The following is a 23,181-nucleotide window of genomic DNA, read 5'->3' as shown; positions in this document are numbered from 1 at the left end:
CCAGCCAAAAAAAAAAAAAAAAAAAAAAGAAATGCATATTCTCAGGCCCCACCCCAGCCCTATTAGAACAGAAACTATGTGGTGGAGTCCAGCAATCTGGGTTTTAATGAGTCCTCCAAGTGAGTCTGATGCAGCTAAAGTTTGAGAACTGCTGTTACGTACTATATCCCTTGCATTTTCTCTTAAAATATCTTGGAGATCATATTAGTACTATAGATCCTCCTCATTGTTTGTTGCTTATTTTTATTTACTAAACCTTTTCTTATTGTGAAATGTAACACACGTACAGAAAGGGGCATAAAAATATATATCTTAATAAATTATTACAAAGCAAGCATCTTACATTATCTACTCAGATCAAGAAATACAACATCACTAGCTCCCTAGAAGTTTCCCAAGGACCCCGTTCCAATCACAACCCCCTGCGAAGAATGGTGACCACTCTCCTCACTATCATGGTAGCCACTTTATTGCACATTTTATAATTTTACCATCTAAACATGCATTCTCAACACTATAGTTTCATTTTGCCTGACTTTGAACTGTACATAAGGGAAATCATACAGTATTAATTCTATGTCTGCCCTCTTTTGCTCAATATTGCTTGTGAGATTTATCTATTTTGTTGTGTGTAGCTGTAGTTTGTTCGTTTTTTTTTTTTTTTGTCTTTTTTCCGTGTCCGGCAACGGATCGCAACCCTCAGTGTTGCCCCCGTACCGGACCGGGGACCGGCAACGGGATCGCAAGCCTCGGTGTTGCTCCCGCGCCTCGCTCAGCCAGTGAGCGGGAACCGGTCTGTATGTGGGATCCGAACCCTCGGCGGGAGCGCCGCCGCGCTTCCCAAGCGGCGCACTATCCAGTGCGCCACCGGGCCAGCCCTAGTTTGTTCATTTTCACTGCTGTATGGTATTCCATTGAATGAATATAGCACCATGTATCTGTTCTACTGTTGATGGACATTTGGCTGTATCATGTTTACAGCTATCGAAAATCATGTCACCGTTACCATTCTTGTATATGTCTTCTGGTACACATTTGCTTGCAAATCTATAGGTATATACCTAGAAGTAGGGTGACCAACTTAAACTGGTTTGCTCAGGAGTTTCCTAGTTTTAGCACCGAAAATCTCAACATCCCAGGAAACCCCTGTCCCTCAGTCAGGCAAACTGGTATGGTTGATCACTCTAGCTAGCAGTGTAAGTGCTGGGTCACAGGATAGAAATTATATTCAACTTTACTAGATAATACCAAATTGTTTTCCAAAGTGGTTGTACCAATATCATTGCTAAACGCAATGTATGGGAGTTCTGATTGTTCCACATCCTCACCAACACTTAGTATGGTCAGTCTTTTCCAGTTATAGCTATCCTAGTGAGTGTGTAGTGGTATCTCATTGTGGTTTTAATTTGCATTTCCCTGGTGACTAATGATGTTGAGCATCTTTTCATAAGTTTATTGGCCATTTGAATAATCTCTTTTGCAAATGGCTTATACAATACTCTTGCTTGTTTTGAACTGAATTATCTCTTTTCCTTGATAATTTTAGAATTAAAAAAAAATTTTTTAATTGACACATAACAAGTGTACATATTTATGGGGCACTATGTGATATTTTAATATTACAATGTGTAATGATCAAAGCAGGTTAATCTACATATCCATCACCTCAAAAACTTATCATTTCTTAGTGTTGTAAACATTCAAAATCCTCTCTTCCAGCTAATTGAAAGTATACAATAAGTTGTTGTTAATTATAGTCACCCCACAGTGCTATAGAACACTAGATCCTATTCCTACTATTTATCTGTCATTTTGTATCCATTAATCAATCTCTCGCTGTGCCCCGTCCCCATTCCCCTTCGCAGCCTCTGGTAAACGCTATTGTACTCTACTTCTGTGTTATCAACTTTCTTAGCTACCACATATGTCCGGTGTTTCTCTTTCTGTGCCCGGCTTATTTATTTTTATTTTTATTTTTTTTTGTCTTTTTTCGTGACCGGCAATGGATCGCAACCCTCAGTGTCATGCCCGTACCGGACCGGGACCGGCAACAGGATTGCAACCCTCGGTGTTGCTCCCGCACCTCGCTCAGCCAGTGAGCGGGAACCAGTCTGTATGTGGGATCCGAACCCTCGGCGGGAGCGCCACCGCGCTTCCCAAGCGGCGCACTGTAGCAGCGCGCCACCGGGCCGGCCCCCTGGCTTATTTTACTTATAATGTCCTCTGAGCTCATCCATGTTGCTAGGGATGACAGAATTTCACTCCTTTTTATGGCTGAATAGTATTACCTTGTGTATATATACCACATTTTATCCATTCATCTGCTGATGGCCATATCTTGGCTATTGTGAATAGTGTTGCAATAAACATGGGAGTGCAAATATCTCTTTGATATACTGATTTCCTTTCCTTTGGATCTATACCCAGTAGTGGGAGTGCTGAATTACATGGCAGTTCTATTTTTAGCTTTTTGAGGAACCTCCATGTTTTCCATATTGGCTGTACTAATTTACATGCCCACCAACAGCATATAAGAGTTACCCTTTTCTCTGCATCCTCACCAGCATTTGTTATTTTCTTTCTTTTTGGTAATAGCCATTCTAACTGGAGTGAGATGATATCTCATTGGGGGGGGCTTTGTTTTTTGTGGCTGGCAGGTGGAGATCAGAACCCTTGAGCTTGGTGTTCTAACACTGTGCTCTAACCAACTGAGCTAACTCGCCAGCCCACCATTATGGTTTTGATTTACATTTCCCTGATTATTAGAGATGTTGAGCATTTTCCCATATACCTATTGACCATTTTCAAATTTTCTTTTGAGAAATGTCTATTCAGCTCACTTGCCCATTTTTTGGTTAGATCGTTCGTTTTGGGGGTTTTGTTTGTTTTTTTCTCCTGAATTGTTTGAGTTCCTTCTATAATCTGGATATTAAACCCTTGTTGGATGAATAGTTTTCAAGTATTTTTTGTCATTCTTCAGGTTGTTTCTTCACTCTGTTAATTGTCTCCTTTGCTGTGCAGAAGTTTTTAAGCTTGATGCAATCCCATTTGTCCATTTTTGCTGTTATTTTGTTTATTTTTTCCTGTGTTTTTGAGGTCTTCCCCATAAAGTCTTTGCCCTGAATAATGTCCTGAAGCATTTCCCCTGTTTTCCTCCAATAATTTCATAGTTCTGGGTTCTACATTAAGTCTTTAACCCATTTTGAGATGGTCTTTGTATATGGTAAGAGATAGGGGTCTAGTTTCATTCTTCAGCATATGGATATCCAGTTTTCTCAGCACCATTTACTGAAGAGACTGTCTTTTCCCCAATGAATATTCTTGGCACCTTTGTTGAAAATCAGTTGGCTGTAAACACATGGTCTTATTTCTGGGTTCTCTATTCTATTCCATTGGTCATGTGTCTGTTTTTATGACAGTACCAAGCTGTTTTGATTAATATAGCTTTGCAGTATATTTTGAATTCAGGTAGCATGATGCCTCCAGCTTTGTTCCTTTTGCTCAGAATTGCTTTGGCTATTCAGGGTCTCTTGTGGTGCCATATGAATTTTAGGATTTTTTTCTATTTCTGTGAAAAGTGTCTTTGGTATTTTGATAGGGATTCCATTGAATGTATAGATTGCTTTTTGTAGTATGGTTATTTTTACAATATTAATTCTTCCAATCTATGAACACAGGATGTCTTTCCATTTCTTTGTGTCCTCTTCAATTTCTCTCATCATTGTTTAATATTTTCCTTGTAGAGATCTTTCACCTCCTTGGTTAAATTTATTCCTAGGTATTTTATTTATTTATTTATTTTGTGGCTATTGTAAATGAGATTGCTTCCTTAATTTATTTTTCAGCTAGCTTGTTATTGCTTTATAGAAATGCTACTTACTTTTGTATGTTGATTTTGTACCCCACAACTCTACTGAATTCATTTATCAGTTCTAACAGGTTTTGGGTGGAGCTTTTAAGTTTTTCTGTGTATAAGATCATGTCATCTGCAGGGATCCAAACTCTTGACCCTGGTGTTCTAACACCACACTCTAACCAACTGAGCTAACCAGCTAGCCCTGTTTATATCATTTTCTAAAAGCTTTATTATTTTGCATTTTCATATTTACTTGTACAGTTCATCTGAAATTTAGTTTTGCATATGGTATGAGGCTGGGGTCAAGTTTTATTTTTGTCTCCATATGGACAGCCAGCACCTCTCATTGAAATGACCATCCATTCTCCACTGCTCTATCATGCCACTTCTGTCATGCATCAAGTGTCCATTTATGCCTGGGTCTATTCTGGCCTCCCTATCCTGTTTTGTTCACCTATTTTTCACCTATTTTCTTTTTTAAAGAGAATCCAATTTTATTTTATTTTTTTTTCTTTTCGACCAGTAAGGGGATCGCAACCCTCGGCACAGTGTGAATGCACCATGCTCAGCCAGTGAGCTCACCGGCCATCCCTATATAGGATCCAAACCTGTGGCCTCGGCGCTACCAGTGCTGCACTCTCCCAAGTGAGCCACGGGGCTGGCCCTTTCACCTATTTTCTATTTATTATTTCTATATATCTGTATTTAATTTATATTTCTGTTACTCATTCATCTATTTTTTATCTTAATTACTGTAGCTTTTTAACAAATCTTGGTAGAGCAAGTTCTATCACCATGTTTTTTTCCAAGAGTGAACTGACTATTCTTGGCCTTTTATATTTCCCTCTTTGTTTTTTAGTGGTTGCAAAGTATTGCTCTGTGTAAGTGTATCAGATTTTATCTAACTAATGTTTTGCCTCTGTGAATAATGCTATGGTGATCATTCTTGTAGATACATCTTTGAGATCATGTGTGAGTGCTGAGAGGATATACTCTCTATTCTCTGCCTACAATGCCTATCCCCTCTGTACCTCTTGACCAATTTCCACTTATTCTTCAAAACCTTGCCCAAATGTCCCTTCCTCTGAAGATAAGGCTTTTGTCTACTCCCTTGGCAGAGTCAGCCACTCCTTCCTCTATGTTTTCACGGTCTTAGATGTTCCCCTGCTGTATTTATCACATTGCCACTTATCACCATAGGGTGGTTTCCTCCCACTCCCTTTTGGTAGACCATCAGCTTTCAGAGTACAGAAGACATGTCTTAGTCATCTTTGTGCTTGGTGCATTATGGGTACTCAGCAAATACTGATGAATGAATTAGCAGAGGAATGTAGGAATAAACGAACTCCAACTAGCAATCAAATAGATTAACACAGGAATGTAGGAATAAATGAACTCCACCTAGCAATTGGAAAAGACGTCCCTCTTTCCTGACCTTCCAATTATGTTAACTGTATCCTTATAACATTTACATTTTTTTGCTTTTAGGTCCCAGAGCTAATGAGTTTTTAAAAATTTCCTCTTCCGAACTATCCTTGTAATTTAGATATTGCTTCTGATAAATAGAAAAGATGAGAAATGTGGAGAAAAGAAAAGAAGGAAAAAAATGAAGAAATCAATGACAAAAGGAAAAAGAGTGTAGTGGATTGAATTATATCCCCCCAAAACTCAATGAAGCTTGAATTGTATCCCCCAAGTTTCATGTATTAGAAACTTAGCCCCCATTGTGACTGTTAACAGGGTGGGAAATCCTATTAGGGTAATTGTAAGGTGGGGCCTTGAAGAAGTGATTGGATTATAGGACCGTGCAGTAATGAATGGACTAAAAATGGTGGTCGGGGCATGGTTCTGAGGGCTTTAAAAGAAGAGGGGAGTCTGTCTTTCTCTCTCTCTCTGCTCTCTCTGCTCCCACCATTTGCAATGTGAGATCCCTGGGTCACTGTCACCACCACCAGATGGACTTTGGGCTCCTCAGCCTTAGAAACTGTAAGCAATAAATTTTGTTTTTCTTTATAATTACCGAGTTCTGTGTATTTTGTTATAAGCAACACAAAATGGACTAATACAGAGAGTATTAGTTGAATCATACTTACCTGTAACAGGTTTAGGTGGTTTGATCTTCATTATATGAACTGGAAGACTCAACTTAATGTCTCCTTTAAAACAAATGTTTTCCTAAAATAAAGAAAAGGCAATGGAAATAAGCCAAAAAAGGAGATAAAATGAAATCATTAAAAACACTCATTCTAAAAGAAGGCAGTAAAAGAGGGAAAAGGAAGAAAAACAAATGGGACAAATAGAAAGTAAATAGCAAGCTGGTAGATTTAAACTCAAACATATCAATAGTCTCATTAAATGTACATGGTCTAAACACCCCAGTTAAAAGGCAGAGATTGGGCCGGCCCGTTGCTCACTTGGAAGAGTGCGGTGCTGATAACACCAAGGCCCCGGGTTCGGATCCCATATAGGGATAGCCGGTTCGCTCACTGGCTGAGCGTGGTGCTGACAACACCAAGTCAAGGGTTAAGATCCCCTTACCAGTCATCTTTAAAAAAAAAATAATAATAAAATAAATAAATAAATAAAAGGCAGAGATCGACAGATTGTATAAAAAGACAAAATCCAATTATACACTGCCAAAAAGAAACTTATTTTAATCACAAATATGTCAAGAGTAAAAGTACAGAAAAAGATACATCTTACTAAAACTAGTCAGAAGAAAGCTGGTATGGCTATATTAATATCTGACATAGAAGATTTCGGAACAAAAAAAGAAAAAGAAGATTTCAGAACAAAGAATATTTCCAGGGACCAAAAGCTCAGTGAATAGGGCTGACTAGTTAGTGACAACACCAAGGTCAAGGGTTCAAATCCCTATACCAGCCAGCAGCAATTAAAAAAAAGAAGTCAGTGAATAATAATAAAATGGTCAATTCAGCAGAAGACATGACATTCCAAATTATTATGAATTGAACAGGGCTTCAAAATACTTGGATCAAAAACTCACAGAAATGAAAAAAGGAATAGATAAATCTACAATCTTAGAGATACCTTTTTCAATAATTGGTAGAATAAGAAAGACAGAAAATCAGTAAAAATATAGTAAGGATATAAAAGACTTGAATAACTTGACTAATAATAGCAGACCCATACACATTCTTTTGAAGCGCACATAGACCATTTACAAAGATAAACCATATTCTGGGCATAAAATAAATCTCAATAAATTTAAAAAGATTCAGATTATATAAAGTATGTTTTCTGATCATAATAGAATTAAATTGGATACCAGTCAAAGAGAGATAATCTGTAATATCTCCAATATTTGGACACTAAATAACATGCTTCTAAACAATCTATTGGCCAAAGAAGAAATAAAAAAAACATACTAGGAAGTAGTTTAAATTGAATAAAAATGAAAACATATCAAAATGTAAAGGATGCAGCTAAAGCAGTACTTAAACATAAGTTTACAGCACTATCTATATTAGGAAAGAAGAAAGATCTCAAATCAATGATCTGAGCTTCTACTTTAAGAAACTAGAAGACAAGTAAAAAACTAAAAACCTGGGGCCGGCCCGGTGGTGCACTCGGTTGAGTGCGGCACTTGGGAGCATGGCGGCGCTCCCGCCAAGGGTTCGGATCCCATATAGAGACTGGTCCGCTCACTGGTTGAGCACGGTGCGGGCACGACACTGAGGGTTGCGATCCCGTTGCCGGTCGCAGTACGGGCGCGACACTGAGGGTTGCGATCCCATTACCGGTCACAAAAAAAGACAAAAAGGAAAAAAAAAAAAAAACTAAACCCAAAGTAAACAGAACAAAGGAAATAATAAAAATCAAATTGGAAATCAGTGAGATAGAAAACAAAAAAGAGAGAAAAATATATGAAAATAAAAGCATGTTGCTATGGTTTGAATTTCTGTCCTCTCCAAAACTCATGTTGAAACTTAATCCTCAATGTGGCAGCATTGAGAGGTGGGGCCTTTAATCTATTCTCATGAATAGATTTATCCATTCATGGATTAGTGGATTAATAGGTTATCATGGGAGTGGGGCTGGTGGCTTTATAAGCAGAGGCAGAGAGACCTTTGCTAGCACTCTCAGCTTCCTCACCATGTGATACCCTGCACCACCTCGGGACTCTGCATAGAGTCCCCACCAGCAAGAAGGCCCTCACCAGATTCAGCCCCTCAACCCTGGGCTCCAGAACTTTAAGAAATAAATTTTGTTTCTTTATAAATTACCCAGTTTCACGTACTGTTATAAGCAACAGAAAACGGACTAAGACACTTGTTCTTCGAAAAGATTAATACAACTGACAAACATCTAACTAAGCTGATTAAAAAAGAGAGAAGATACAAATTACCAATATCAGAAATGAGAGCAATGACATCAGGGCACATTTTAAAGATAATAAAAGGATAATAAGGGAATGTTATGAACCACTTTAATCCAATAAATTTGACAACTTAGAGAAAATGGACAAATTCCTTGAAAGATACAAAATACGAAAGCTTACTTAAGAAGAAATAGATAACCTGAATAGCCCTTTATCTATTAAAGAAATTGAATTTGTAGTTCCATAAAGAAAATTCCAGGACCAGGTGGCTTTATGAATAAACTCTATCAAACATTTTAGGAAGACATAATGTCAGTTCTGTACAAATTCTTCCAGAAAATAGAAGAGACAGAACACTCCCCAGCTTATTACATAAGAACCACCTTACCCTGATACCACAGTGAAAGATGTCACAAGAAAATGAAACTACAAGTATCTCTCATGAAGAGAGATGCAAAATTTCTTAACAAAATATGAGCACATCAAAATCAGAAAGTTAGATCTGTGAAGAGTGTATTTAAAAAGTAAAAAGGCACAAATAAATAACATTAGGAATAAGGAAGAGTAATAACTTAAGAGATAGAGGAGTTTTTAAAATTTTATATTATAGGAGAAACATATTTATACACATACATCCTAATAAATTATAATGTCTAAATTAAATGGATTATGATTGTAATTGGCTCAAATGCTTAAAAAATGATAGACTAATAACCATAGAAGAAATTGAAAACACACAAAAAATTTTTACTGCTAAGTAAGATCTCAGGACTTACGCAGACCTAGGTGGAAAAAAGTAAAGATATCCAACTTACCTTACAAGGCTAGCACACACTGATACCAAAAGCTGACCAGAAAAACACACACACACACACACACACACACACACACACACACACACACACACACACACACAAACTATAAGTCAATTGTATGTCTGAACTTGAAACTATCTATGAGCATAGAACTATCAACAAACAGAGATCTTTCAGTTGCTTTTCTAATATTTTATTTAAGATTTTAATGTTATGAAAGCAAACTGATAGTGTAATTAAATGAATTATGACCAAGTATGGGTTACCCAAGAATGAAAGGAAGAATGTTTCAACATGAGAAAAACTATTAATGTAACCCACTTCATTAGCAGATTGAAGGAGAAAAACTCATCTCAAAAGATGAGGGATGGTACAGCCCTTATGGAAAATAATACGGAGATTTCTAAAGAAATTAAAAATAGAACTGACATATGACCTAGCAGTCCCTCTTCTAGGCATATGCCCAAACAAAATGAAATCACCACTTTGTAACATATCTGCATACCCATGTTCACTGCAGCATTATTCACAATAGCCAAGACACAGAAAGATCCTAAGTGTCCGAATGGACGAATGGATAAGGCCCACTGTACGTATGTGCAATGGAAATATTACTCATCTCTAAAAAGAATGAGACCTTACCATTTGCCACAACATAAATGAGCCTGGAAGACACTATGCTAAGTGAAATAAGCAAAACACAGGAAGAAAAATATTGCATGATCTCACTCATATGTGGAATCTTTTTAAAAAAAATCAAATATAGGGCCGGCCCGGTGGCGCACTGGATAGTGCGCCACTTGGGAAGCGCGGCAGCGCTCCCACCCGAGGGTTCGGATCCCACATACAGACCGGTTCCCGCTCATTGGCTGAGCGAGGCGCGGGAGCAACAGGGAGCAACACCGAGGGTTGCAATCCCGTTGCCGGTCCCCGGTCCGGTGCAGGGGCAACACTGAGGGTTGCGATCCGTTGCCGGACACGGAAAAAAGACAAAAGACAAAAAAAAAAAAAAAAAAATCAAATATACAGAGATAGAGAACAAAGTAGTGGTTACGAGGGGCAGCAGGGGCTATGGGAGGAAATGGGGAGAAGCATGTCAGAGGATACAAAGCAGATATATAGGATGAACAAGTCTAATGTACAACATGAGGACTCTAAGTAATAAAATTGTACTGTACAGGGGATTCATGCTAAATGAGTAGATTTTAGCTGCTCTTGCCAGAAAAGCAAAAAAAAAAAAAAAAAAAAAGGAACTGTGTGAGATGACGGATATGTTCATTTGCTTCACCTATAGTAACTTTTTTTACTATCTATATGTATTTCATAACATCATGTTGTATACCTTAAATATATGCAATAAAATTTATTTTTTAAAAAAAGGTGAGAGAAAAGCATTTGATAAAAGTCAACATCCATTCCCAATTTAAACAAAACAAAACAAACCTCTTCGTAAGCCAAGACTAGAGGGACACGTACTTAATATGATAAAGGATATTTACCAAAAACTTAGTGTGTAAGCTTCATGCTTAATTAGTAAAACATTTAAAGCATTCTCATTGTCATGAACAGGTCATGGATATCCCATTACCACCACTATTATTCAACATTTTACTAGCAATTCTAGAAAATATAAAAAGGCAAGAACAATTAATAGGAGGCATAAATACTTGAAAGGGAAAAAGTTGTATTTACAGTTATTATTATTTATCTAGAAAATCCAAGAGTGTCATCTGGCAACCATTAGAACTAAGTTTAGTAGAGGCCAACAGTACCAGGACTAGCATAAAGAAAATGAGGTACCCGGGGTGTAAATTTAAGGAGGCACTCATTCTCAGGTGCCACCCTGCACTTGCATGACCCTGAGAGTGTCTTTTTAAATTTTGCACCCTCTGTGCCTCACTTACTTCACCCTAATCTTGGTCCTGGGGGGCAGATACAAGATCAATATACAAAAATCAATAACTTTCTTATGCACCAGTGTAGTGAACATTTGTCATCGTTTTGGCTACCCAGTCCTAAACACCTTTTCTATTTTAAAAAAGAAGAGACTGCCCTATTATGTGACCCTTGAATAATCTGCCTCCTTCTAAGGAACTGAAGGGGCCAGATACTTCTTCTTGTCCCTTGGAAGTACGTATTGGCACATGACCTAGACTTAATCAGTTGTATACTCCTGCCCATAACTTTGAATCTTTAGGGAGTGACACAGAAATTAAGAAAGAGTAGAGAAATTATTTACAGTGAAGGCAAACATGGCCAGAGCCCAATGGCACTCTCATCATGAGAAGTCTAGCATCAGTTTGGGGGGCTGTCTCATGAGGGTGGTAATGTTCAGCAGTACTGGTTGTGGTGTCCTGGCTACAACATTTTCACTGCCTGCCCTCTCTTGTTTCCTGCCAATTTTCTGAAACTTGATGCCCTTCCAATTTCTTTGCTGGACCTGATGAACACTGATAATAGCCATGGACCAGCAATAACTAGTTGGAAAATATAGCTGGGAGAAGGAACACATGCCTTTAACTCCTTTCCCTCCTGAAACCCCATTAAAATGACAATAAAGGTTTTTTTAAAAAGGCATATAAATTCATAAGGATCAAAAGAATAAGAGACAAAAGCAACAACATCTTAAAGCTGGAAAGCAGATGGCTGAATGATTTAGCAGACCCAAGAAAGTTAGATCCTAACCAGTAGGGGAGAAAGCCTAGTAGCCACTTTATTTATACCACAAACCCCCTAAGACTCAAGAAAATAGCAGCTCCAGGCATCTCTGGAAGTTGAAATGCCAGTGGGGTTGGCAGCAGGAGGACTGGTTGAAAGTATCTTTGTAAAGCCTAAGAATCTAAACTCTTAGATTTCCTCCCTAACTCCACATAGTGAATAAAGTTAAAGTTTACATGTTGAATGCTGAGATTATCCCTTACTCCCAAGCCATCTTTCCCATGTGGCTCTATGACTCAGGCAAGAGATTAGAAGAGCCATGTTTGGGAAGACTGATCAGCCAGAGGGAAAATGCTCCAGGCCACTGATGGGAGTGTTTCCCAATAAAACAGCCCAGTTAGGGTACCTTATATTACAACTACTGCCAACAAACACCATCCATGCCCACAGAGCTTCCTGTCATTTCTTGATGCCGCTCTCAGATCTGAGTAGAGAACAGGGAAAGCATCTCATCTGAAAGGGACCAAAATGAATACACAGGAATCAAAAAGCAACATGTGGGAAACAGAGACCATACATGAAGGAAAAACATCAAAAATTATCATAAATGTCTTCAGAAAAGTCATATTGCATTTGTGAAATGAAAATAGTACACAAGGGCTGGCCCGGTGGCGCACTGCTACAGTGCGCCGCTTGGGAGAGTGGCAGCGCTCCCGCCGAGGGTTCGGATCCCACATACAGACCAGTTCCCGCTCACTGGCTGAGCGAGGTGCGGGTGCAGCGCTGAGGGTGGCGATCCCGTTGCCGGTCCTGGTCCGGTACGGGCGCGACACTGAGGGTTGCGATCCGTTGCCGGACACGAAAAAAGACAAAAAAAAAAAAGAAAAAAAGAAAATAGTACACAAAATAAATAAACAAACAAATAAATAAATAAATAAATGGGAGAGGAACAATCAGAGAACAAAAACAGGCTCTTATAAATTAAAATATGAAAGCAGAAATGAAAAACTTAGTAAAAGTTTGGAGACATGTTGATGAGCTCTCCCAAAAGGTAGAAAAACATCCAAGTATAGGAAACAGAACACAAAATATGCGTTTACAATAAAGTCACCCAGCGACCTGGCATAGACAAGATTAGAACCCTGGCAGTTTCGCTCCAAAGTTTATAAGGTCTTGGTGTAGGCACAGACAAATGTTTTAATGGAATAGGACAGAGAGTATAGAAATATCTATAGGAATGATAAAGGTGACATTTCAAAACAACTGGGAAAGGATGGGTTAATCAAAAATATTGGTGTGGCAACTGGCTATTTGAAAAAATGTATATAAAAGTTGATCCCTTCCTTGCTCTATTCACACAAGTAACTCCCGTATGAATTAAAGAATAAAATGTCAAAAACAAAACTATGAAAGTATTAGAAGAAAACACAGGGGAGTGAAAAGGGACAGTGGTCTTACGGGATTGTGGTTAAAATGTTACTTTTGCCAATTTTACAAAAATATATGATCATGTGAACACATTGCTAGGTCCCCTCACAGGGCCTTGGAAGGGGCTCTGAAATTTAAGCTCCCTTAGCTTCAGGTAAACCCACCTCTGGACAAATGACTTGGGTCAATTATCCTCAATACTAGGAGGCCATCTTCAATGCGTGAGGCACAAGATTAAGTCTCAGAGAATCTGAAGAGTGCCCTGGTGAAACATTTTACTAATATATTTGATATATAAAAGACATTTCAAGTAAAAGGTGAAAGTTTTATACGACCTTCCTCAAACAATTACAGATAGATCTACCATATGACCCAGCTATTCCAATGCTGGATATATGCCCAGAGGAATGGAAATCATCATATCGAAGGGATACCTGTATACCATGTTTACTGCAGCACTATTTGCAATAGCCAAGAGTAGGAACCAGCCTAAATGCCCATCATCGGATGAGTGGATAAGGAAAATGTGGTATATCTACACAATGGAATACTACTCTCCTATAAAAAAAAATGAAATACTATCATTTGCAGCAACTTGGATGGACTTAGAGAAAATCATATTAAGTGAAATAAGCCAGGCACAGAAGACAAATACTGCATGTTCTCACTTACTTGTGGGAGCTAAAATAAATAAGTAAATAAATATACAAACAAATAAACAGGAGAGGGGGGAAGAAGACTCAACCACCAGAATACCTTGAACTTGTTAAGACAGGTGAACAGACGTGATATTGATGGGGGAGGGGGGAGATGGAGGGGGGGAAAGGAGGAATTGGTAAAGGGACACAACAGTCAACTACATTGTACATTGATAAACTAAAATAAAAAAAGAAATTTCAAGTAAAAATAAAAATCTCAAAAATGCAACTTAAGTCTCTCTGGAGATCTTTTTACAAGTTTCTTACCATTTCTAAATTATCTGAAGTAATGGAATCGAAAGTGCTCTGAGTCTGAGGAGAAAAATGAGAAAATTAATTCCCAATAGGTTTGCTGGATGGTCCCCTTTTCCCCTTCAATTTTCTGACATGTTCTTTCTTCCCCCCAATTACTCTTATAAAAAGTGACATGGAGGACCAATATCTGTGTGGTCCTCTGGCTTGCAGAATTGAAACACATGATCCCTTTTTCCAGGATCTTAAATTATATTTGGAGAAACAAAAAATAGAACTCTAAGTTGAAGGGAATACTTTTTTCCTTTCAAACAAGACTTTATTTAGATCACCAAAAGTAATGTTTTATAGAAAGGGAACCATAACATTACACAACAAAGTATAGCTGTAAAATCTCAAATAAGGCAGACAATGCTTTATTTAGATCATGAAAAATAACTTTTTTTTTTTTAAAGATGACCAGTAAGGGGATCTTAATTCTTGACTTGGTGTTGTCAGCACCACGCTCTCCCAAGTGAGCGAACCGGCCATCCCTATCTAGAGATCTGAACCCGTGGCCTTGGTGTTATCACACCACTCTCTTCCAAGTGAGCCATGGGACGGCCCTAAAAATAACTTTTCGCAGAGAGGAAACCCTGACAAGCAAATGTATAGCTGCAAATTTTCTTTTGTCATCAATATCAATTCCCTCCAATATACTTTCAGACTATTTTGTGGTTCCCAAATACAAACTAAAATTTGTTGGACAGAGTTGCTCAGGCTGTTGCTACTAGTCCTTGTGTTCTTTGTAATGATTCAATCAATTGAATTTTCTTGTGAAACTTCCTTGTCTTTACAGTAAAAAAGGGAGAGGCTAACTTTCAAATGGACTGACACATTCAGTTTTCTCCTGCTAATGGGGAAATTACTGAAGTGCAGTCCCTCCAGGCCTCAGTGCATACATAGCGCTTAGGTAATTGCAAAATTCTTTTTTCTCTCCGTTACACAAGAAAAAGAAGTGTAACACACTACAAAGACATTCACTGGGGAGAAAGGCATTTATTCAAAGCCACTGAATTAGCTCAGCAGTGAAATTGTGAGTCTCAATCCTAGTCTCCTTTATTAATACTTTCACTAATTCTTTAGTGCCTAATACAATATGTTTTAAAGGGGTGCTTAATTAATATTAGTTGTTGGTGGTTAACAAAAATAATAAGCATGCATTGTATAAATAAGCAAATTAAGTCTTAATATTTACTGAAGAACTGTATCTTAAAGACACCGGACAAGGCCCAGGCATCATATATAATTAATCTGAAATGGTAGAGTTTCTACTTTCTAGGAATAATGGGAAGAATATACTATTCTTGTATATTGTGACAATGCCTTTATACCATAACATGGGAAATTTAGTAAATTCAGGGCAAGAAAAGGATTATTTCAGCCCAGGAGGGGAAAAAATTACCTTTGAGGCATGAGTCAGGACAAAAGACCCTCTTGCTAGGGACTGGCCGGTTAGCTCAGTTGGTTAGAGCATGGTGAAATAAGACCAAGGTCAAGGGTTTGGATCCCCACACCCGCCAGGGCAAACCAGCAAAGAAACAGAAAAACACCCTCCTTCCAGAGAAATGCCTGGGAGTGATCTTGGTGGAGAGGCAACTCCCAGACAAGAGTGGTACTGAAATTCCCACTACTGAAGACACCCCTGCTTTTTAACATCTTATCTTAATCAAAGCAAATTGATTTGGGAGACATGTGCCAGTGTTCCTGTTGTCCTCTCTTACAGCCTCCAGAGGCCTCATCCATCTTGGAATTCCAAGGCAGATTTTGGTTAAATGTGGATCAAGGGTAGAGAGAAACATATTGGTTGAAAACAGAAATGTTTCTTACCAGTTGCAGCGGTCTGACTTTTTTCTTTGCATTTAAAGTGAGTTGGGCATGCTCCACTTCCTTGAGCCAAGACTCCTTGGGCAATTTATACACATCCAGCCAAACTTCTCCAGCTCCTGCATTGGGAAACCAAAGAACCATTGAGCAACTACAAGTAGGCGACAAGTTTCCCCTGAGAAATGACATGTCTTCTCAGAACCTCTGGCACACAGACCAGCCACCTCTGCAGCAGGCATCCACAGAACAGAAACTTTGAAGAAGATGTAGTTCTAGCAAGTTGTAGCAAGTCCTCACTCTCCAAATAACTCTCCCATAGAAAGTTATCCCCTCCAGCCACTGCCATCTAAGGGAAATAGAGGCTTCTCACAGTCACAGCACTGATAGAACAGTTTTTAACCAAGCTGCTCTTCCTATTCTCCATGTTTTCCATGTTGCAAATGGTAAATTCTACTGACATTTTGCCTTGCAGTTATACCTGTCTGGGGAGGAAGCTGGCATGTATAGGATCAGTAACTGAGAGGAGTTTGGCTAAGGAAGGGTTAGAATTTGGAAAGATGCCTTAAAAGAATTCTTCTGACCAATATTTGAGGAGATGGTAACCTATAGGGTAGTTCTGGGGCTTTACCTTGTCATAGAAACATGCTCAGCTTCTGTACTGAATACCTGCCAACCTGAGAAAGGTTGCTGTCCTATGGAATGGGATCCTGGCTAAATGTTTCTTTAAAAAAGTAATCATCTGGACACCTCAGTTTCAGACTTCTGGCTTCCAGAACTGTAAGAGAATAAAAGTCCATAGTTTTGTTTTGTTTTTTTTTTTTTTTTTTGTCTTTTGTCTTTTTCCATGTCCGGCAACGGATCGCAACCCTCAGTGTTGCCCCCGTACCGGACCGGGGACCAGCAACGGGATTGCAACCCTTGGCGTTGCCCCCGCGCCTCGCTCAGCCAGTGAGCGGGAACTGGTCTGTATGTGGGATCCGAACCCTCGGGCGGGAGCGCCGCCGCACTTCCCAAGCAGCGCACTTATCCAGTGCGCCACCGGGCCGGCCCAAAAGTCCATAGTTTTAAGCTACCCAGTTTGTACTACTTTGTTACGGCAGCCTTAGGAAACTAATACAGTCTTCTCCATCCTTGAAGTCAGCTCACCCAGTGAGCTAACCAGCCATCCCTACATAGGATCTGCTGTACGGCCAAGGCGGATGGGAGCGCCGCCGCACTTCCCAAGCAGCGCACTTATCCAGTGCGCCACCGGGCCGGCCCAAAAGTCCATAGTTTTAAGCTACCCAGTTTGTACTACTTTGTTACGGCAGCCTTAGGAAACTAATACAGATGGTACAAAAGTTTCCTTTGACACACAAAGCATTATAAAATATATATTTTCCTCAAGCATCTAACATTTGAGGGGCCTTGGGCAAGAATATAAATATGAGGGGTCTTCAAAAAGTTCATGGAAAATGTGCATTTTGAAAAAACTATGCATGAATTTCAACATTTTTTTTGCACCAAAAATAAACTCAGAGATCATGCCTGCGGATCTAGGCAGGAGATGAGGGCAGCCCCTTCCGCTCGATAGTAAGCAAGAAACAGAGCATGCCAGGGGTCTTAGGCAGGAGCCCAGGGCAGCATCGCCCACTTGGAAGCAGGCAAGAAACACGTAGAAAACACTATTTCTGTGTGGGTAGCTCACCACAGCCACCGCCATAGCCATGGCTGCTGCAAAGGCAGCTTGACACCACAGCAGTAGCCACAGTTGCCATGTAGGCAGACTGCCAGACACTCAACTGCAGTGACACAAGGGAAGTCACCAGTGGAGACCAGAAAAAGAAGAGGACATCTCTCTCCTCAAAGCCCACTCCAGTGTAATAGAAGAAGCAACTGCTCTACCATGCCCCTAGATTTATTTCTGATTTTAGTAATTTCTGCCTTCTCTCTTTTTTCTTGATCAGTCTAGATAAAGGTTTGCAAATTTTGTTGATCTTTTTAAAAAGACAACTTTTGGTTTCATTGATTTTCTTTATTGTTTTTTAATTCCCTATTTCATATATTTCTGTTGTAATCTTTTTTTTTTTTTTTTTAAAGATGACCGGTAAGGGGATCTTAACCCTCGACTTGGTGTTGTCAGCACCACGCTCAACCAGTGAGCAAACCGGCCATCCCTATATGGGATCCGAACCCGTGGCCTTGGTGTTATCAGCACCGCACTCTCCCGAGTGAGCCACAGGCCGGCCCTTCTGTTGTAATCTTTATTATGTCAGCACCACGCCCACCCAGTGAGCAACCGGCCATCCCTATATGGGATCCGAACCCGTGGCCTTGGTGTTATCAGCACCGCACTCTCCCGAGTGAGCCACAGGCCGGCCCTTCTGTTGTAATCTTTATTATTCCTACCTATATTTGCTTTTGGTTTAGTTTGCTCTTGTTTTTCTATTTTCTTAAGGTAGAAGTTTACAGTACTGATTTGAGATTTTTCTTATTGTTACTATAGGTGTTTACAAGTGTAAATTTTCCTCTAAGCAGTGATGAGGCCTGCATCCTATACATTTTGATGTGTTGTGTTATGATTTTTATCTCAAAGTACTCTTTAACTTCCCTGTGATTTTTCTTCTTACCCATCATTTATTTGGGGTAGTGTTGTTTACTTTCCACACATTTATGAATTTTCTAAATTTCCTTCTGCTATTTTGGTCAGAGAACATATTTTCTATGATCTTAGTCTTTTTAACTGTGTTAAGACTTGTTTTGTGGCCATAAGTAAATAAATAAATAAATAAATAGATAAAAACAAAAGTAAACTTGTACTAACTTGTTATAACATGTCTGAACAGGATCTAGTTTGAGGAACTAAGAAGGATAAGACCTCAGTTTGACAAGAGCCCCTATCAGAGCAACATGAATTCTGCTAAAATTGAAGCAAGGACAAACGTCAAATTTATGGTGAAGCTTGGATGGAAGAATGGTAAAATCACTGATACTTTACAAAAAGTTTATGGGGACAATGCCAAAGAATCAGCAGTTCTCAAATGGATAAATAGTTTTAAGCAGGGATGAAACAATGTTGAAGATGAAGCCTGCAGTGGCCAACCATTCACAGAAATTTATGTGGAAAAATTAATCTTGTTTGTGCCCTAATTGAACAGGACTAACAATTAACAGCAGAAATAATAGCCAATGCCATATACATTCAATTGGTTCGGTTTACATAATTCTGACTGAAAAATTACAATTGAGCAAACGTTCTGCTCAATGGGTACTAAGACTGTTGTACCAGATCAGCTGCAGATAAGAGCGGAACTTTCAAAGGAAATTTTAAACAAGTGGGATCAAGATCCTGAAGCATTTCTTTGAAGAACTGTAGTAAAAGAGGAAATGTGGCTTTACCAGTATGATCCTGAAGGCAAAACACAGTCAAAGCAATGACTACCATAAAGGTGAGAGTGGTCCAGTCACAGCAAAAGTGGACTGGTCAAGAGCAAAGGTCATGGCAAATTTTGGGGGGATGCTCAATGCATTTTGCTTGTTGACCTTCTGGAGGGCCAAAGGATATTAACATTTGCTAATTATGAGAGTGTTTCAAGAAAGCTAGCAACAGCTGTAACAGAAAAATGCCCAGGAAAACTTCACCAGAGAGTCCTTTTTTTTTTTCTTTCTTTCTTTTTTTTTTTTTTAAAGATAACTGGTAAGGGGATCTTAACCCTTGACTTGGTGTTGTCAGCACCACGCTCACCCAGTGAGCTAACCAGCCATCCCTACATAGGATCCGAACCCCTGGCCTTGGTGTTATCAGCACCGCCCTCTCCTGAGTGAGCCACTGGCCGGCCCCAGAGAGTCCTTTTCCACCATGGCAATCCTCTTGCTCATTCCTCTCATCAAACAAGGGCAATTTTGTGAGAGTCTCAATGGGAAATCATTAGGCATCCACCTTACAGTCCTGATTTGGCTCCTTCTGATTTCTTTTTGTTTCCTAATCTTAATAAATCTTTAAAGGGCACCCATTTTTCTTCAGTTAATAATGTAAAAACGACTGCAGGAACATGGTTAAATTCTCAGGACCCTCAGTTCTTTAGGGATGGACTAAATGGCTGGTATCATTCCTTACGAAAGTGTCTTGAACTTGATGGAGCTTATGTTGACAAATAAAGTTTATATTTTATATTTTTACCTTTTAAATCTATTTTCCATGAACTTTTTGAAGTCCCTTCATATACCATATGTCTAAATACTTAGAAGTTAAAAATCAAGATACAAATATTTGAATGAAATATGTTGCTACCACAGTAATGATTGCAGCAAGCAAGACCCAATGATGACTGCTAAGATTGGTGGCTGAAACTTTAAGGACAAACAGGATATTTGCATCATCTCCAAGTATTTCCCCCAAAATGTTTATTAATCACCATGGTGGTTTTAACATATGTCCAAAACTTCTTTGATTCTCCTACCTCAAAGAGGTGGTGCCTAAGTCATCTCCCCTTGAGTGCGGTCTGTACTTAGTGACTTGCTCCGTACAGAGTATGAAAAGGGAAAAACAGTGACTGTACAGTGGAGAAACCTCGCAGACAGCACTTTACATGACTGAGGTTAACATCAGCAGTAGTGAGGCGTGTTGCCACCACATACTCCTTAATATGATACAATGGAAAGAACACTTCCCCTATGTGGTACCCTCAAATCCTTAACCCCAGTTGAATCATGTGAAAAATATCAGACAAACTGAAATTGACGGACATTTAAAACATCTGACTGGCATTCTTCCAAAGTGTCAAGGCCATGAAACATAAGGAAAGACCAAGAAACAGTCACAAATAGAAGTAAACTTAGAAGGCATAATGACTAAATGCAATACAGTATCCTGGATTAAACCTTGGAGCAAAAACATTAGATTAGGGAAAAACCTGAAATCTGAAAAAGAATCTATAGTTAGTAGTTAGTTAACAGTATTGTATCAATGTTATTTTGTTAAGTTTTTACAAGCGTACATGAGAAAATGGTCGTGTTGGGGCCGGCCTGTGGCTCACTCGGTAGAGTGCGGTGCTGGTAACACCAAGGCCACGGGTTCGGATCCCATATAGGGATGGCCGGTTAGCTCACTGGTTGAGCGTGGTGCTGACAACACCAAGTCAAGGGTTGAGATCCCCTTACCGGTCATCTTTAAAAAAAAAAAAAATGGTCGTGTTAAATGTTGGTATTAGGGAAGCCAGTTGAAGGGCAAAGGGGAACTCTCTGTACTATCTTTGCAATTCTTCTGTAAATCTAAAGTTATTTCTAAATAAAAGGTTTGGGGGAAAAGGTAATCATCTGGAAGAGACTGCAGATCTAAACCTTAACAGCCTTTGGTTAATCTTGCCTTGTAGAAGGAAGGCTGCAAAGTCCCCTCCTTGAGAGATCTCCATCTTTATACAGGTGGTTTGCTTGCTGGTATCATCCTGAAAAGAAAAAAGATGCTGATAGAATATGCTCAGCCTGGTGACAGAGAAGATTGTATTTCAAGGCCTTCTGTGGTTCACACCCAGAACAGAGATCCTTTTAAAGCATAGGACATGAGAAGATGCCTCAAATTGCTTCATACAGGGTACTTCGAAAAGTTCATGGAAAGATTCTTATTTATCTTTTAATTCTATTTTTCCATGAACTTTTTGAAATACCCTTGTACTTTCCATTTTTGTACAGGAATTAGACAAGATAGTGTGTCAAAAAGTGTAACTTGCTTTTCCGTCTAGAGGTTTTTGGACTTTTCTGGTTTCTATTTTCTGGTTTCTTAAATATTTCTGGTGACTAGTGGCATACTAGGAATCTCCTGGTCAGGTTTGCAAACCCTAAAGCCTATATGGCCACTCAGTTATTGAACTGGATTGAAACAAGTTCTGCATAACACTGAAAACTCTGATGGTTGCTGGACGAAAGTCTCGATCTAAACTATAGTAGAGACTGAATGTAACCACAGTACGAAACCTGCTCAAACTCTAGGCAAGGTGAGAGAGGCTCAATGTGTATTGATTATTCTATACCATTAAGGAGCTTGAAAAATTTAATTGTAATGCTTGAAGACTACTAGCAAAATAAAGTGAGTAAACTAGTTAGGCTGGTAAGACCCCAGGTTTATTAAATGAGAACCAGCCTAAAATTTTAAAAAATGTTTTTATTTATATATTTTAATATCAACTTCTTGTGCAAATTTCCAAACATACAAAAAGGGAGTAAACAGCATAACAAACCCCCATTATCCATTACTTAACTTCAACAATTATCAATATATGACAGATCTTGTTTTATTACCTTCCAAGCTCATTCTATTGTAAGGATATACCACAATTTGCCATGTAGGTGGTTTGGGTTTGGGGCTGTTACAAACGAAGCTATGAACATTCATGTACAAATCTTCCTATGGACGTATGCTTTCATTGTTCCTGGGTAAATACTTAGGAGTGGAATGGCTGGATCGTATGGTAATTGTATGATGAACTTTTTAAGAAACTGCCAAAGTGGTTGCACCATTATATTTTACCACCAGCAGTGCATGAGAATTCCAGTTGTTCCATATCTTTGCCAACACGTGATATGGTCGGCGTTTTTAATTTGAGGCATTCTAATGCATGTATAATGATATCTCATTGTGATTTTAAATTGCATTTCTCTAACGACCAATGATGTTGGGCATCTTATTTGCCTTCCACACACTCATGTCTTGTTCGGCAAACTGTATTTTCAAATCCTTTGCCCATTTAAAAATTAGGTTGTTTGTTTCCTTATTCTTGAGTTTTGAGAGTTCTGTGTATATTCTGGATATAAGTCTTTTATCAGATATGGGATTGGCAATGATTTCTCCCAGTCATTTTATTCTTTTAAAAGTGTATTTTGGGGTGGGGAAGAAGATATAACAACTATACTTTTATGAAGTTGTTACAACAAGCAAACGGAAAGGACATTCTTGGGGGGGAGGGGAGAGAGGGAGGAGGGAGGGAGGTGTCGGTGATGGGCCATAATAATCATATACATTGTATATTGACAAAATAAAAATTTAAGAAAAAAATAAATAAATAAAAGGTAGCATATCAAGAAAAAAAAAAAAAGTGTATTTTGGGGCTGGCCTGAAGATATAACAACTATACTTTTATGAAGTTGTTACAACAAGCAAACGGAAAGGACATTCTTGGGGGGGAGGGGAGAGAGGGAGGAGGGAGGGAGGTGTCGGTGATGGGCCATAATAATCATATACATTGTATATTGACAAAATAAAAATTTAAGAAAAAAATAAATAAATAAAAGGTA

At 38.9% G+C, this 23,181-nt stretch overlaps 1 protein-coding gene across 1 annotated transcript in view; it reads right to left on the bottom strand.

Moving 5' to 3' along the window:
• WDR93 (WD repeat domain 93) overlaps window positions 1-23,181 on the bottom strand; it is a 57,549-nt gene that overhangs the window by 23,151 nt on the left and 11,217 nt on the right. Inside the window, exons 5-7 of the mRNA XM_008563116.1 lie at window positions 15,919-16,034; window positions 14,065-14,109; window positions 5,950-6,031 (exon numbers count right to left, since the gene is read on the bottom strand). Of these exons, the coding sequence (XP_008561338.1) occupies window positions 5,950-6,031; window positions 14,065-14,109; window positions 15,919-16,034 (243 nt within the window). The remainder of the gene's footprint in view (window positions 1-5,949; window positions 6,032-14,064; window positions 14,110-15,918; window positions 16,035-23,181) is intronic.

The sequence above is a fragment of the Galeopterus variegatus genome, unplaced genomic scaffold (genome assembly GCF_000696425.1).
Source record: "Galeopterus variegatus unplaced genomic scaffold, G_variegatus-3.0.2 Scaffold14, whole genome shotgun sequence".
NCBI lineage: Eukaryota > Metazoa > Chordata > Mammalia > Dermoptera > Cynocephalidae > Galeopterus > Galeopterus variegatus.
This window is presented reverse-complemented; position numbering and strand designations above follow the sequence as displayed.